The sequence below is a fragment of the Psammomys obesus genome, unplaced genomic scaffold, assembly GCF_907164565.1.
Source record: "Psammomys obesus unplaced genomic scaffold, mPsaObe1.curated_primary_1811, whole genome shotgun sequence".
Classification (NCBI taxonomy): Eukaryota; Metazoa; Chordata; class Mammalia; order Rodentia; family Muridae; genus Psammomys; species Psammomys obesus.
The window spans coordinates 11,967,133-11,984,269 of record NW_026585580.1 but is presented as its reverse complement, the minus strand read 5'-3'; the positions used below and the strand labels follow the sequence as shown (position 1 = coordinate 11,984,269).

At 45.5% G+C, this 17,137-nt stretch overlaps 1 protein-coding gene across 12 annotated transcripts in view; it reads right to left on the bottom strand.

Moving 5' to 3' along the window:
- The window catches only part of Dst (dystonin), a 400,583-nt gene that overhangs the window by 100,608 nt on the left and 282,838 nt on the right, over positions 1–17,137 (bottom strand). For 10 of the 12 annotated variants that reach the window (XM_055606422.1, XM_055606436.1, XM_055606427.1 and 7 more), the window contains 6 exons: positions 14,571–14,723; positions 12,903–13,136; positions 12,209–12,475; positions 9,232–9,777; positions 8,009–8,185; positions 2,160–2,283 (listed from right to left, as the gene is read on the bottom strand). In XM_055606422.1, coding sequence (XP_055462397.1) covers positions 2,160–2,283; positions 8,009–8,185; positions 9,232–9,777; positions 12,209–12,475; positions 12,903–13,136; positions 14,571–14,723 — 1,501 coding nt within the window. Of the gene's footprint in view, positions 1–2,159; positions 2,284–8,008; positions 8,186–9,231; positions 9,778–12,208; positions 12,476–12,902; positions 13,137–14,570; positions 14,724–15,850; positions 16,085–17,137 lie in introns of all 12 variants that reach the window. The other 2 variants (XM_055606512.1, XM_055606520.1) reach the window with 1 other exon arrangement.

Here is a 17,137-nt window from a genome sequence, read left to right as displayed (position 1 = left end):
CACCTCTAAAATATAAACAGAGCTCACTCGCAAGTTTAATAGAGGACAAAAGGGAAAACACGAGTTCACTAGAGCAGCCCATCTTCTATGCTATAGCTTTACTTTCAATTCTCAAGATTTAAGATGAAAAAAAAAAAAAAAAGGAGTTACTACCTTCCAGCCTGTATCTTTTTAAATTCAAACTTCTATGTTTTGACATTTGATATTCTACACTGTGGACCAATGACAGGGTTAAAGAACACTGCTAGTAAATTTCTCTTTTTCTTTGGAAAACAACTTACTTCTTGCGATTTTTTTTTTTTGAAGAAAACAATTTATTATAAAAAGGCTCAAAAAAGCATTTTGGCTATTTGTCAAAGTTTTACAAGAACACAATATAGAAGCTACACTTGAAACTGTAGCCGAAACAGCTCTATAAGTGAGTTCCATTACATGCTTGTGTTTGCCAATTTAATAGCAAAACGATTTCTTTCAAGTTGTTGCAATGCTACAATATAAGAATTCAGCTTAACAAACTCTCACTGAATTGGAATGCTTATGGGACTGAGCCAGTCATGGCCCTGTTGCTAAAATACAAGGAAGCCCACGACCATGCTGAATGGAGGACTGAATAGGCACCAAGATGTTATCAGCAAAGGAAAAGAATCAAGTTTCAAATGCAGGTGTGACTGCAGATCACAATAGATGCTTTGAATTGCAGCTTGTGATTGGTGGCTGAGTTATCCCTGAGGAGGCAGAGCTTATGCATCACCACGATGAGTGGTGACCCGTGTAGCCACAACGTATGATTGACACGCCATTCCAATAAGCTGTTCTCATGGTCTTCCTACACTGTGGGTGCTACTGTTATAGACTGCATGTCTGTGACCTCTGACACCCCCACCTCCATGTAATTAGGTCTAAGAGCTAAAATGGTGGTATCTAGAGATGAGGGCTTTGGAATCCTGTGTGTGTGTGTGTATGTATGTGTGTGTGTGTATATATATATATATATATATATATATCTGTATATATATGTATGTATATATATGTATATATATGTATGTATATATATGTGTATTTATAGTTTGATCAGTTGTGTGTATGTCATATATATAATATATAACCATATCTATATCTATATATGGTTTGATCAGCTCCTTGCATAAAATTTCAATACTTTGAAATTTCCTGAGCAATAAAAAGTACTTGAAAAATCTCTGCTGTGGTATTTGTCTCTTTGGCCCTGTTCCTCACAGAGTATTTAAGTGTTTCAGCAAGTCCTTCATCAGTTCAAGGCTAGCCTGAGATACGCAGCAAGCTCGTTTTTATTTAATTTTTAATCAATAAACAATCAGAAATATATATTTTTAAAAGTCATTTTTTACGAGAAATAAAAAAGATCTTATATAAATGTCCCTGTATCCTAAATAGTTTCACATATTCCTAGGAAGCAATGCCAGAGAGAAGCATGAAATTATTGATATAACTCATGGAATAAAAACATTTAACAGCAGGAAAAGCTAGGCATGGCAGCTCCTGCCTCAAGTCTAGCATTCAGGAGGCAAACGTGCAAGGATTGCCTTGAGTTCAAGAACAGCCTGGGCTACACAGTTACTCTCGGCAACCTGAGCTACCTTGCCATAAAAGGATGTTAAAAACAAAAAAATTTAAAAACACAATGGAAACCATCAAAATGCCTCTTCAACTAACAGAAACACAGTGAAGACAGTCTTTCTCCTCCATACTTCCAGCCCAGGTTCCTACTGCAGTGGTCTTCCACGTGGGCTTATAAGACAATATATAGGAACAGAATGCCTTAAAATTTTGTGGTTTTGGTTTTATAGTTACATATAAATATATATACCTTGAAATTACTTACTGATCAAGGTACATGACCAGAAACGCTTGCAAGTCTTTAAGAAGGAAGAACAGTTTAATTTATGTAGAGTGGCTTTCTCCTCACAGATGATTTCTAATCAGATTTTAACTGAGCTCTTTTTGGGGGAAACATATGACTAGTCACCTGGAAGATGATTTTATTTCATACACACAGGCTGACATCACAAACGAGAAACCTCACACCTGTGGACGCTTTCTCCTTATCTATAAAGCACCTCTATTACAAATTTGCTGGAGAGACAGGAAGCAAGAGCTAAGACCTTAAGCCAAGATCTCACCAAGTGTCTTCTGGATGTCATTTGTGGCAGGAAGTAACAAGCCCTTGGCATCCAAGAGCACTTCTGCAGTTTTCTTCAGCTTCTCCACAGCAACCTGCTGACTTGATATCTGCCCATGCAAAGCCTGTGGGGTTAAGTGGGTTTCGATTATATTCAGGAGGACTAATGGAGTCCCAACTAAGGAAAGAACGAGCAACTAAATTGGATAGACTAAACTGCAAAGCTTATTCTGGACTTCTGAGGATAAAGCAATTAGTGAGCAGCGAGCAGCCAGCCTAGACCGTGAGCCGTGGCATACATGAATAGGTCTCTTAACAGTCTTCCTGCTTTCGACTTGTAACCTGATTACTCCATGTTTTTTTCCTCATTTCCACTTTTGATGTTTCCTACAACACCCTTACCCCCAAATCTGTACCCCTAAATCCCAAAGCCCAACAGCAACAACAAAACTAAAACCCAGAGAAGTCCAGGACTATTTCTACTCCAGGTCCTTGAATCCATATTGTGTTGTCTGTACTTGTTTAATTCACCAAGTTGTTGAGCATCTCAAAATTCAAAAGGCTTTGCTACTTTCTGGGGGAAAAACAGCTACAAAGCTTACAAGAAGGGCTACATTCCAAAGGTAAGAGGAGGTGCTGGTGGAGATGAGCTAAAGGAAGAGCAGCAGGGACATAAGGACCAGTTAGTAGTGACGATGCCAGGCCCTGAATAAGCGGTGGAAATGAAAAAGCAAAATACTTCTCCATAGGATGAAAAGAAGGCACAGAAAGCCTGTGTGCATGCATATGTGTGTGTGAGTGAGAAAGAGAGAGAGAGAGACAGACAGACAGACAGACAGACAGATAGAGGGAGGGGAGATAAGAAAATATGATAATGAATGAATAACTAAGGCTGCAGAGGCCTTAAATGTTGGATACAGAGCTTGACATTTTGTCTGGTAGCAATGGAGGAACTTTTGGAGGCTTTGAGGAAACTGTTAAGTAAGGGCATATAGCAATGCAGGAAAAAAGAGAGAAGAAATGAAGTGAGAAAGAAAATGCCCTACTGAGAGTGAGGTAGGCCTGAACAAGGCAGCCAGGACTTTACCAAGGACGGAGGAGGCACTTCCTGCACTCTGGCTGCCTGCATAGGGATGGGAAGAGTCAAAGACCTGTTCATACTGTCTAAATCCAAAATACCTAACACAGAATGACTTACTGCAACTGTGTTTGACACTAAAATCAAATAAAGTAAAAAAAACAAACAAACAAAAAAAAAAAAAAAACAAAACTCCTCAAGGCATTAGCTACGTTTCCTCAGTGGCCATGGCTACACTGCTGGGCAGTGCCCAGGACAGAATGTCCACCCAGAGGGCGGCAACAAAAGACGTGAGGAGACAAGAGGAAAGAAATAGGCTGGGTTCTGTTGAGCTCAGGTAACTACCAAAATTTATACAGAGGTGAGATCAAATTTCAGACTGAGAAGACTTCGTTTTGGAGTTCCTGACTTCATAATGCTGTTAGGCTAGTACACAGGAGGAAGCCAGTGGGCTGGCGGCGCATGAGACCACACGGATGGAACCATGGAGCGCCAACTACAACAGCAGCAGACTGCTACAGCTGACAGTGCAGCAACTTCAGAGGAGGGAAAGGCGGGAAAGTGCATGGAAAATGTTTACATTGCTGTGATGGGGAGGGGAGACGGAAACAATGTGTCCACAGAGGTAAAAACAGCCCGGAGGAATTCTATACCCAAAGCTGGAAGACAGGGAGAAACTAGACAAGGGTTAGCTACCATAGGCGACTGACACTGACGACGTAACCGAGCTGAGCAAGGCCTTGCAGAGAGGTTCCTCTGGGTGAACAGGCGTGGTTCCACACTGGGTGTGAGGTAAGAAGGGGGTTGGAGCCTTCAGTTCCTAACATCCCAGACGGGTATCTGGCCACGTAGGTGGGCTGCCTCATAGGTCTGACAATGGTTCACGGAGGTCTACGGCAGCTCTCCTTATAACGCTCCACTCATATCTGAAAGACTCAAAGATCCGGAGGCTGGGAGATGGCTCAATAGAGAGAGAGCTCGCTGTGAGCATGAAGGACAAAGCTCAGGTCCCCAGAGCCCACACAGAGGCTGAGCGGGTTTGGTGACCCTTCTGCAATTCTAGCATTTGCAGAGCCAAGACTGGGGTCCTCAGGATAAGCTATCGGTATAGCCTAACTACAGCAGCCAGTGTAGTTCTAGCCAGTGACCAGTTCTCAGTAAGGAGGAGAGCAACCAAGGGAGACAGCTGGAACCCATTGCTGTCATTTATATGCACACATATGGATGGACACCTGCACACATGTAAGCACACACACACACAAGCACACGCCCAGCTGCTGCTGAACGCACCCCTGGCCGTGGGCCACAGCTTCTAAATGCTCCTTGGCTATTTCATTTGAGTGGAAATAGTGGCCTTAAAGTTCCAAACAGCGGCATCTGAGATCTCGTTCTCCACACTAGGCACTTCCTATCGGCTAACCTCTGAGGAGCCCGAGTCTCCTAACAGAGTCTATATGGTCCCTATTCTTCTCCACACACATTAATAACTAACAACCCTGCCACTTTGTCCCACTTAAAGGGTTTAATTTTTTTAAGTCAAACTCTGCTCTGTATTTCAAAGCACACAGACTTCTGAAAAGAGACCTCTACCTGAGAGCCTGACTCTGAACAGCGTCCCTGAAAGACCCGCTCACCTGTTTTACCTAAGACACACACATGACTATGACTATGCCTGCTTCGATTTAAACCTTTCAATAGCTTCCTTTTAAAACAAGCTGGAAGACTGGAGCATGCCATAAAGCCTCCAGTGAAATTTCTATCTCCAGTCTCATTTTTAAAAAATATTTTCTATTGCAGCAACGCCCACCAGCACACCCGTTCCTTGCCATTTACTGAACTCAGTGCTTTTGCACCTCTACACCGGCGGTGCCTTCAGATTAGCTCTTACTGAGACTTTAAACCTCCTTGGGGAGGCTCTGTAACATCCTCCACGCCTAGCCATGTTAAATACCATTCCCAAGAGTCTACAAATCCCTGTGAATGTCGTTCCTCCATTTGCCTCTGTTATTGAATTATCCTCTGCCACAGAGCAAAAAGGGGACAGCTTATTTACACCACAAGAGATAAAACAAAGATAAGGGTGCCCTGTACTCAGAGAGGTAGTCACTACGACATCATTATAACTGAATAATAGGGATAACTTACTCAACTTTGAGGCAAATACGCAAATTGTTCAAAAGTAGCCTTATACTGTTTAGAGTAGATTTTGTGAACCTCAAGTGGGAAGGAAGTCTGGTTCCAAGACTGTGACCTTGGTCTCTGTGGCTGCACCAGGAAAGAATTGTCTCTACAATGATGAGCTCATATTCAGTGCATGAAAACTTCCTGACATTGCACTATCCAGGAGACCAGCACAAGTTTCAAAGGTCAACATCAGACAGCGTGATTTAGAGCTGGTCCCAGATCCAAGTCTCTACACTGGGCTCAGATGCCCACCTTCTTATGACTTATGGGGCAAAAATCTGGTGACTCCCTCTAACTTCATCATAGAGCGTTGACACCAGTCAGTCAGCAGCTCCGCTGATGGAATGTTTGAAACAAAATACAGCCACAAGGTAAAAAGCTAATGTATAAAAATACTGACTTAAATGTTTACATTATTAAAATTTTTAAAAATTGAGATAGGTCTCATTCTATAGCTCTAGCTTGTTTGGAACTCTCTAAAGAGCAGGCTGGTCTCAAATTCCCCCAAATCCTCCTGTTTCTGCCTCCCCAGTTCTAGGACTGTAGGTGTATACTACCATTTCTAGATCTACTTCCAGCTTAGTAACTGTTAAACACTTTAATAAAAAGGAAAAAAAGAATAGGAAGACCGCTGTGGTATGAATGAAAAAGGCCTCCCATAGGCCCTTAGGGAGTGTCACATTAGGAGGTGTGGCCATGTTGAAGTTGGTATGGCCTTATTGGAGGAAGTATGTCACTGGGGGTGGTCCTTGAGGTTTCAGAAGCTCAAGTCAGGCCCAGTGTCTCTTTCTCTCTGCAGCCTTTGGATCCAATCTGGATGTAGAACTCTCAGCTCCTTCTCTGGCACCACGTCTGCCCGCATGCCGCCATGACAGCAATGGACCTACTCTCTGAAGTATAAGCCAGCCCTTTCCTTTGTAAGAGTCTCTGTGGTCATAGTGTCACTTCACAGCAATAGAAACTCTAACTAGGACAAAAAGTGCCTAATCTTCACCCAAGTTTAATCTTACTACATACAAAGATCATCTGTGAGAAAAATGTATCCAGGGACACTGTGAATCTGAGATTTACTCTTCCACTACACCATGGCCTAGCTTGTGTTCACTCTCTGAGCTACCCCTGCCTCTGCATCACAGACTCTTTGCAGCACTCACCAAGTAAGCCTCTCTGTTCCAAAATCCATGCCTGTATGTTTAATTAAATGCCATAGGGTTCTTTCTCTGCTTTTGCTCTAGATCCTAAAAATTCATTTCTATAAAGATGCAGCATAGTTACAAGGATCAAGCTTGAGCTGTTTCATTCTCCTGTAATGTTTTACTCCCCAATTACATGTCAGTCAACCCTAACAACTATTTTAAACTTCTGGCATTTCTTAGCAAAATCATGACCCTAAATATCACAGAACCTCCTCTGATGTCATCACATATTCTGTCCTTCAGTACATAACCAAGAGGAACTAGCCAATTAAGGCAGATCTGGAAAGAAAAGTAAACAGATGAACAGCAGAGCTGAAAGTGCACACTGGAAGCCAGCGGAGGAATTAAGCTGGGGAGGCTGGCCTAGCCCAGAGTACTCTCCTGGTACCTACTGGAGGGTAATGACAACGCTCTGGATCCAGACGGGACTGTGCCTACCCGCCCTGCACCTCCATAAGTCTTCCCTCTCACTGTCCTCTGCTCTTAACCCTTACATGGCCTGTGCATTAAACAAAACCAGGCTGCGCTCTCTCCGCAGCGATGCAGAGGTCCTAGAGACATCTGTGGTGTTCCTTTAGGCTACCAGACCATTGAAACAATAGACTCTCAAGACCTGGAATTTCCTGGGAAATCTCATGCTGGGAGAAGGGAAAGGCCAGAGTCCAAGTGCTAGCCAGAAAGCTAGAAAGCGATTTCCCACCGTTCCCACAGCTTGTCAGATCACCTAGTCTGAGGCTGAAGCTACGTCAGGGATGAGACAATAGTGGGCAAGAACATGCCCTGAGCAGGGCTTTAGCTATGCCTCTCTCTTCTCTGTCCATCCTCAAACAAATACTCATCAGGCACTTTGGGCCAGGTGACCCTCTTCATGTCGTGGTGAACCCCAACCATGAAACTACTGTCATTGCTGCTTCATAACTGTGATTTTGCTACTGCTACGAGTCATGATGAAAACATCTGACATGCCAACTGCCTTAGGCGACCCCTGTGAAAGGACTGTCTGACCCCTGATGGGGTTGCAGACCTACAAGGTGAGAACAATCGCTCTAGAGACAGCGCTACACACGACAGACAGAAACACCTGCTCTCACAGAGCTTCATTCCAGGGGAAAGGGGGAGGAAAACTAAGGAAGATGGTAGTGAACAGGTGGGCTGGGCTTTGTTGGGGTAGGAGGTAGGTGCAGTGGAATACAGGCAATAACGCAAAGTCAAACCAGTTAAGGAACAGTGAGACAAAATTTAGGGAGAGTTTAGCAGAGTCAGAGCCCTTGATGGGACAGAATAGTTCCCACACGCTTCCTCGGCCCAGAGTAAAACCATCACACAGTGTGGGGAATGGGATTCTGTCTTAGGCTACTCAGGGGTTGTTTCTCTTCCTCCCCCGCTCTTTACCTTGGTCTCCTCTAGCTGCCTTTGCAGGTTTTTGGGGTCCACAGCAATGGGCTCAAGTAGATGCTTGCTTGCTTTGGCCTCGCAGGCCTGGAGCCCCGACAGGAGTCCGCAGGACGCATCTTCATAGTGTTGGTATTTGTCCACCAGATCTTTGAGGTTATTCCCAAGAACACTGCACTAAAAACCAGGAAGAGAAGGGAGACTGAAACCCACTGATTTCTGGTAGTCATCTCCAGATGTATGAGCTGTAACCTGGGGAGAAACAGGCTCCAACCACAGTTGAGTTTTTTTCCCCTTTCATATGGAGAAGCCAAAGTAACTATAAAAATGAGGAGATATTTCTATACTTACAATGATTTTAAAAAATGAACATATTGGTGGCTGGCCTTAACAAGAATAAATCGCTGAACTAGGTAGGCTTACCAGGATACATTTCTTCAACTTTCATACCATATATATATTTACATATATATGAATTTTATGAAAATACCTTTAAGGTGCTTTCTCGGTCACTTCTCAGTGTTGCACAAGATCAACACAATGAAGCCAAATAACTCATGTGAACACAAAGCAAAATCCAAGCCTCAAAGGCACTCTTCCGTTCATTTATGCAGGTGGGTAAGTCTACGGAGTCTGTGTGCAAGCAGGCAAGCATGTTCTTGGGTCCTCTCCCTCCCCATGTTGAGACAGGATCTTGCTATGTAGCCCAGGATGACCCGAATCTACAATCCTCTGGCTTTTGGAGCGTGCACATCACACCTAGCTTACAGTTTTTTTTTTTTTTTTTTAACAAGACTCTTAATTTCCCAAGGTCATAAAAGAAGAACACATGGCATTAGTCATTAACACTGAAAATACACTGATCAAATGTATCTGTGGGACAAACAGTCCTGTAATATGTGAAGGGAATCATACCACAGGAAACCTCTGTCGGTATCCACCCGAGGCTGAGCCCTCCTTCCGCTCAGTTAACATGCCCCACCTGGTGGTCAACTTTGGTACTGCAGAAACTGAGAACAATTTCTGGCAGACCTCTCTGGAAACCAAGTTAACCTCAAGTTGATAATCCTCCACACACATTTTTCTGAAGTAGGAGAGATGAATAAGACTACGATTTCCCCATGTCTATGTTTATATTTATATATTTTTTACTTCGAATTCCGAATAGGACAGGTAGAAAACTAACCTCTACTCAAAAATAAGTAAAAGGAAAATAAAATTACCTTGGCGTATAGAGACCGAAAGCGGTCCGTGGCCTGATCCAGTTTAGTCTGAACCTCTCTGTGGGCGGCGGAAGTGTCGATGCTGTCCTGGTCAAGCTTGTCGCCGTCTCTCCTGCTGCAGGATCTGGCAGCTTCCAACACCCTGTTCCCGGAGATGGTGATGTACCTCAGGTCGCCTTTGTGCGAGATGACGTCCTCGGAGAAGCTCTTCTGCCTCTTGAGCTTGTCCTCGAGGCCGGCGAGGTCGTCGGCGCCTGCCTCCAGGTTCTCCAGCTCCTGCTCTGCCTGCTGCAGCCAGTGTTCGAACTCGCCGTGGTCGGTGTCGAACTTCTCCAGCTCCTCCTGCAGGGAGTGCGTCAGCTTCATCTTCTTCTCGCTCCCAGCCAGCGCGGCCTCGTAGTGCGCCTTCAGCGCCTGCGTGCTCCTCTGCAGCTTCTCCTTCTCTTCGGGAGACAGATAGTGGCCCTGTTTCTCCAGCAGCGCCTGCGCCGACTGCGTGGCTAGGATGACCGCCTGGTGCCGGGCTGCGATCTGCTCGTGCTGGGCCTGTGTGGAGACAAGTCTGTCGGTCAAGCCACAGGTCACAACCACAGAGCCGCCGGGGACCCTATGGCCTCGGGGTGGGTGGGCGTGCTTCCAGGACCCAACCTGCTTCTCAATGCCCTTCTCAAGCTGCCAGATACATATTCTTAAAAACAGCGAAACAAGAGCATCCTATTAGAGGGCTCCACTCCAGCCGAGGGAGCATTGCTAGGGGTTCAAGTCCACTCTGAGGCACGAGAGCCAAAGGCGCTCTCAGGAAGCGGTGCTGCCAACATGTCGATGGCACACAGGGCCGCTGATGGCCTCACCTCCCGGCCTTTGGCATCTAAGGTGTCTCCCCCCAAATCCCCGTCTATAAGAAATTTCTGCAAATGTGCTGCTCAAACGTGGCACAAAAGGCTAATGGCCCCAAGCAATTGTGTCCATTTCTTGTAATGGCCTCCGCAAGCCGGAGCCGGCTGGCATCACAGGGCTCTTTTGGCTACACCTGCTCTCTGCCTGCTCCCACCTGTCCCCACCTACCTGGGTAGGCACCCTGCTCCATTTTCTCCTTGTGTTTGTGCCTGGTGGCAGCTGTTTCAACAGATACCTACACAGCTGCCTCCACGCCCTTTGAGTATCTGTAGAAACCCCACCACACGGTTTCATCCTAATAACTTGATCTAAATACTGAAGACGGAACCGAGTTTCACTCACTCACTCTTGACTGACTCAGTGGGACCCTTCCTCCCGTAGCGCCTGCTACCTTCCACCACACCGTAGGACGTAGCTATTACGTGATCCTCGCTCCCTTGGTAGGCAAGCACCAGGATGGAATCCCAAGCGCCTACAACAGCGCCGACTCTCACCAGGGCAGAGGGAGAACGCCGGCAGATCAGCGATAGGCTTAGAGCCACGAGCGGCCAGCCAGGCCTTGCCCAGCAGCCAGTGGGGTGCAGATCTGGGCACATTTACATTCTCACTATCGGCAACAGTGCCCAGCACTTTCTGGACTGATGATAAATATTTTTGTTTAAACAATTTTCTTCCACAAACTGGGTCTCTGGCATTGGAACTATGTTCTTATGCTCCTCTCCATCAGGGCTTTTGCCTTCGGAGAGGATGGATGTACAGAATACCCTAAGTCACGCGATTGGTGTCCTTCCTTTCCTACATGGGAAATATTATGCTGAAGGGAGGAAGAGGCTTGACTGACCTGGGGCCGGCACAGTCGCAGGGGGTTAACGCGGGGCCCCTGGTTGTGTCCCCACTGAAATAGCAGCCTGGCTCTGAAGGATTCTCGGTCTCGGAAGAGCTCAGAAGGAAATGTTACACCCTGGACCCTGGCTTGGGTGACCTCCGCATTCTCAATGATCATTTTTATGACTTGGGTTAAACTACCACCGCTTCATCACTTTTCAGTCATAACTCATCAACTTCCTTTGGGAGTTCATGCTGCTTTTTTTTTTTTTTTTCTTTTTTTTTTTTTTCATTTTAAACAACAGTAACAGTGAGAGCCTGCTCCTAAGCGTTTGGAAAATGTGAGCATGCTCACTGTTCGGGCCGAAGTTACATCTTCTAGAAACTCTCACTGCGGATATCCTCCCGGCTCCTAGGACAGTCAAGAGAGCTGAAAAGGCCCCTCAAGGACAGTTATCAAGCAGTGACTCCTACAAGACTCAGTCACGGAGACAAACCTGTCAACTCGGGACACCTGAACGGAACACTGCCTTTGCTCTGGCAGTGAAGGCACAAGTGACAGCTGCGACACCTGGGCCTTCATGCTCCAAAATGGCCTGTGCCACCGCCTGAGAATGATGGGGGTTCAGGGCCATGCAGCATGCGGGTCTGTAAACACGCAGCACAGTGACCAAAACTACGGCTGAGGCTGAAGCCAAACTCTAGCTGTAAAACATGTGCAGCCTGGGCGAGCTCCTTCAGGTATGTACGCTGCAACTGTCTAGAAAACGGAATCATAAGACCTCAAAGAGGAGCTGAGGAGACTAAATGAAGTGGCCGGAAGGTGCTGGCCACCGTCACTGCTCCAGAGAGGTCGGCTATCTGCCTCCTTCCTGCCGTTCCTTTTTATTTTTTAATTTATGCACACATGCCTGCTCCAGATGACCTTGGAGGTGAGCTGGAGTTACAGGCAGTCGTGAGCTGCCTGGTGTGGGCGCTGGGGCCTGAACTTAGATCCTCTGTAAGAGCAAGCTTCCTCAGCCAGCTCTCCAGCTCTCTTCCCTTTCTAAATCAGGGCTTCAGCTATGCACAGAAGCCGAAGCCAGTGTGCACTTTTTACTGTGTTTACTTGCTTAGAACCTACACGGTGATTTATACTTGACATAACAAAGACCCTGGGGAGGGGAAAGTCTTTATTCTCTGTGGTCAGAAAGGCTCAGTTTTCTGAGCTGTTTGATTCTTTATTGAGCACCACTTAGACCTGTAAGTGGCACACCTTGACTTTCTGGTACTGCTGGTTCAGATTCTCCTCGGTGGTCCCACCGTCCCCTTCAGCATCCGTCTCCAGCAGGTTCCCATTGACTGCATCCTCCTCACCAGCTACTGACTTGCCATCACCTTCATGCAAATGGGTTCCGTTCTGCTCGATCAGCGGTGTGTGCTTCCTCCCTGCCCTTTCCGAATCTTTCTCAACGTTCGTCAACCAGTCCAAAAGGTTTTCTATTTTGGTTTTGCTCTCTTCCAGCTGCCTCACAGCTGCAACCTGGGTAGGGAAGGTTTGTAAGTAGACAGGCGTGGCTTAAGCTTACCACATTAAAAAGAATAGCTACTTAGGTAATCTTAAATTATAAAAACTAACACATATTAGAAATGGATGGGAGTTAAACCTTAAAGCGACCAGCAGTTCCTCTACAATGCCTTCAAACAGATACTTTGAAACCTGAACCATAGTCGGCGGCACTTCTCACACCCAAAGTCTCTCAACTGGCTTCTGCTTATAAAATGATGCAGCAAAGCCAATTCTTCCTAGCTTTGTATCTGGTAATTATGTGCCCAGAGTCTCCGCACTCTAGTTCCCAGTGCTAACCACTGCTCGGTCGGTACCACTGGATACACTTAATAAAAGCAGGCAGCTAGTGAGACAACCATCTCTGGCGAAGCAACAGTGTACCGTACAGTCAGACAGGTACCTTTTCAGTCTCTTCCTTGATGGCCGTCGTCACTGCCTTATCCAGCTCCTTTCTCGACTGTTCTGCCTTTAAGTTCAGCTGTTCACACTTTACCTTCGCCTCAGTTAGTTTCCGCTCAATCAAAGCTTTATCTTCTTGGGACAACTCTTCGCCACTCTCTTTTAAAAATAGTTGCGTGTTTCTCACTATTTCTGCCAATGCCTGTGTACTTCCTTGCATATCCCTCTGTAATTCCTTAAAACACACACAGAAAACAGGACACTGCTGCATCATTCCAACTCCTGCAGAACTGTAATTGTAAAAGAGAGTTACCCCAGCAAAGAGACTGACAAACACAGCTGGAAAAGCAGAGAGTGTGTGATAGTGTGAGTTGGCTTAACTGCACTTTAATTTTCAAGTAATTTGAAGTCCCAGTATTAAAGCTGTATGAGCCTTGAAAGGTTAATGCTTAAGAGTGAAACATTTGTGAAACATCGAAAACATCGAGGCATTCATATATGAGCTGCACAAATTTGTGTGGTGTTTGCATAAGCATGTTTACAACATAAATTTGTGGTGATACTCTATTTCTGAACACTGATACATATTATTTCCGACTGTGCTTACTCTGTGGCCTAGGCGGGCTGAGAAAGCCATCCTCCTCCTTCACCTCCCAAGTGCCACACTTACAGGCATATGTCACCCCACACGCAACAGAGCCTTGACTTTTAATACTTATCTATTTCTCAGGAAAAAACAAAAACAAACAAACAAACAAAAAACCCCCAAAACCACAGGTTCCTCAGTGAATTGTGACTTTTTCTTTTTTTTAACACTGGGTTATATATGACGTAGTGGTTGCCTCTCAGCCCTGGCTACTAGGACTCTTGAGACTAAGATCTCTCTGGAGTTAAGAGCTTTCCCTTGCCTGAGCGGTAAAAATTTCCCTCTGTGATCTTCACTCTTAACAACAAGAGAATTCTGCTTTTATGCCTTTTCGTTTTCTATAGTATACCACTTCATCTGGACAACGCCTTTCTCTGTACGCCATCTTGAGCTTCCTCGAGGTTCTGAGAGTGTGGCTTGCATGTGAGCCTGTACAGTAGGCCACTGCGGAGCGCCATTCACTGCAGAGATGACTTGATGCACATTTACTCGGCTTTAATAACAATGTGGCAACTTAGTGAAGGAAGCTGAGGTCGCAGGCGTGACGAACACTGAATCTGAATCAAAAGCTACATACGTGGCTCTCTTTCTCCTGACACCAGAACACAGATTTTCTTATCTGGCATTTTGTTATTTTACCTCTTTTCCTTTGATAAAAAACAATAAATTACAGGAAAAGACCCAAAGAACAGGAAGAGAGTTAGTACTGTGCTAAGAAAGAACTCAGGCTGAAGCCTATTTCTCCTGATTTGCAACTGAGTCAGCAGGCCATAAAAGCGTTCACATTGTAATGCATCATTTGCCCCCTTGGCAAAGTATGTCACCAAAAATGTCAAGGAAAGTACACGGCCCGCTTGAAGTTTTAAGTCTAGCTTTTAGTATAAAGTGTAAAGTTCTTTCCCAGAGCCTCTGGGTATGCCTTTGCTTCTGATACATCTAACATGTTTCCGGAAATCCCAGTGGCCTACCAGAGCTCAGAACCAACCCTAGCAAGGATGGACAGCTGTAGCTACGAAGGTCTACCTCTTGCTTCAGCTGGTACTTCTTTAACTCCACCGTGCCATCCCCAATCACAAAGGCCTCTTGGTGACTGATCAGGCGGTTTTCAGTTTGGGTGAGGAGATCACACAGCCCTTGGAGTTTCTCTTTGTACTCTTGTTGACGCTCTGCCACCACCTAAGATGGAGAAACCCAGAACAGCTGCAGTGGCCAACCTTCCATTCGCTTCTAACCAAGCCTCTTAGCAGAACACACCTTTCAAATGCCCTCCACTAAGCTCTTAAGTATGCTGTAAACATGATAGCATTGGAGTGCAAAGTGGGCAAGGACAGACAGACAGACAGACGGTATGAGCATGACCCATGTACACAGAAAGAGCCTGTTTGAGTGCTGTTGCTCAGCAGCTTGTATGCTCAGCAAACTGGCCATGCATATGCATAAGAGACTGGAACTTCTGATCGACAGGAGGAAACATCCCATTTTCTTAAGCTCTTGAAACCTGCGACACACACAGTTAATTCTGCAAAAGGACACCAAAAGAGAAGTTAGTTGTGATTTGTCAGTAAACATATGGCTATGTCTATTTAGGTTATCATGCTACACACAATGCCTGGATGCCTCAAGAATAAAAACCACATTACATGCACTACCTTTATTTCCTCGTTATGTTCTTTAGTCAGTACTGAGTTCGTTAAATCTGACAGATAAGTCAGAACTTGTATTTTTTTCCCCATTCCACACACACTCATTATCTAGCTCAGAGCAACAGCAAACACGGATTCTGTTGACTCGAGGCTCGGCAGAGGCCAGGCACAGGGCTGTGTTTCACATGACTCACTTTGTCAGTGTTCACAGCACTACCCGACCAACCTTACTAATTCACTAACGCGCGGGGTGAGGGTGAGTGAGCTCACTAAGCCACACAAAGTAGGTGAACTGGAGCATTTTGGACAAAAGCTGAGGCGAGCCAGCTCTAGAACAAGTACCCCTCTCCTTCCAGGGGGAATCATAGTACCCTGAACCTTCAGAGCTAAACCTTCATCAGTTACTCCTAGGCACTTCTGAATGCTTTCTTGCTCCCACTTTCTGGGAGAGAATGAAGACACTCACCTAACAAAATGCTGTTAAGAGAACACCGACAAGGATCGTGAGACCACCCATGTGGAAAACTATGCCGTGACCCACCCCAGGGATTCCGCTCGGCACCCACTCCGCCACATCCAGAGCACCTCCCTAGGCGGCCTAAGTTATGGCTTCACAGCGGACACAGAGAGCAGGGAGCACACTGCACAAGAAAGGCAAACCTTCTGATGACCGAGCTCCTGCTCCAGCCGCAGGTGAGCCTCCAGCCGGCCCGCCTTGGCCGTCACCAGCTCCTGCGTGTGGAGGAAGCACTTCTGGGTTGTACTGAGGAGTCGCAGCAGCTGTCTGCTCTGCTCGGGAGACAGGTCTTGGGTGCAATCAGAGATGAAGGACTGTATGTCAAAGGCCGTCGTCTCCAGCTGCATTTTGGTGTGTGCGAGATCTCTCAGCACAGTCTGTGAATAAGAAGCAGTACAAGTTGCCAGGGAAGGTACCTGCCGTGAGGTTCGAGAGGATGAGTGACGCTGAGGTACACATAAATATGACCCTTCTACCGGCACTGAAAGGCTTAATGAGCCTTTCTCTGTCTCAGTCAAAGAATCTACTTATTCATCATTTGGTGTAAAAAAAAAAAAAAAAAGTGATTTTCGCATTTCGTGTGTGTATAATGCGTGTGCGTGTATGTGGGTGAGTGTGAGTGTGGGGAGGTCAGAGGACAGCCTCGGTGTTGGCTCTTGCCTTCTGCTTGCTTGAGACTCGGCCTTTCTTTCACTGTCACGGCTTCCTTCAAGCTAGCTGGCCACAAGTTGTCGGGGATTCTCCCGTCTGCACCTCCTATTTCTCCACTGAAGTACTCTGCTTCAGATGTGTGTCACCCACTCAACTTTACACTGACTCCAGGGATTTAAACTCACACCCCATCCTTGCACAGAACGTGTGGCAAGTACTTTATATCCTAAGCCATCTCTCCATCCCAATAATAAAGAGTTTAAAGGTGATGTTGGTTAAAATATAAACAGCCCCAAGAGTAGTCTTTCTTTGCCCGATTTATCATGCTTAAAATGCAACTATATAGTAAAACAAAAAACAAACAAAAAACCCAAAGATCCAAAAGGTTCATTCCTCACAGTGAAAGGGACATTAACATCACAAAATAAATGCTAATATTTACATTATTTACATTATTCTTTCAATCGTGGTAACACATAACAAGACCACACGGAAAACAAAGTATAAATTAAACAGGCTATAATTTTAGTTTTCAGATTCTTAAGCGAGGAGCCCAAGTGTTCATGGAAATGTTCAAATTAAGAGTCTGTACAGAAAAATTCAGACTGAAATTTATTAGCATACCAATATAACTTGAGGTATTGTACTCTGACCAGTTTATAGTTATCTTATGTTTTATAATTCATTTGTGAAGGCCACAAAGACAAATGTTAGTATGTCAGTGGTGGCGAGAGTTTGGTGTGGTGTATGGTGTAACTTGTAGAGTTAGGTCAACTATG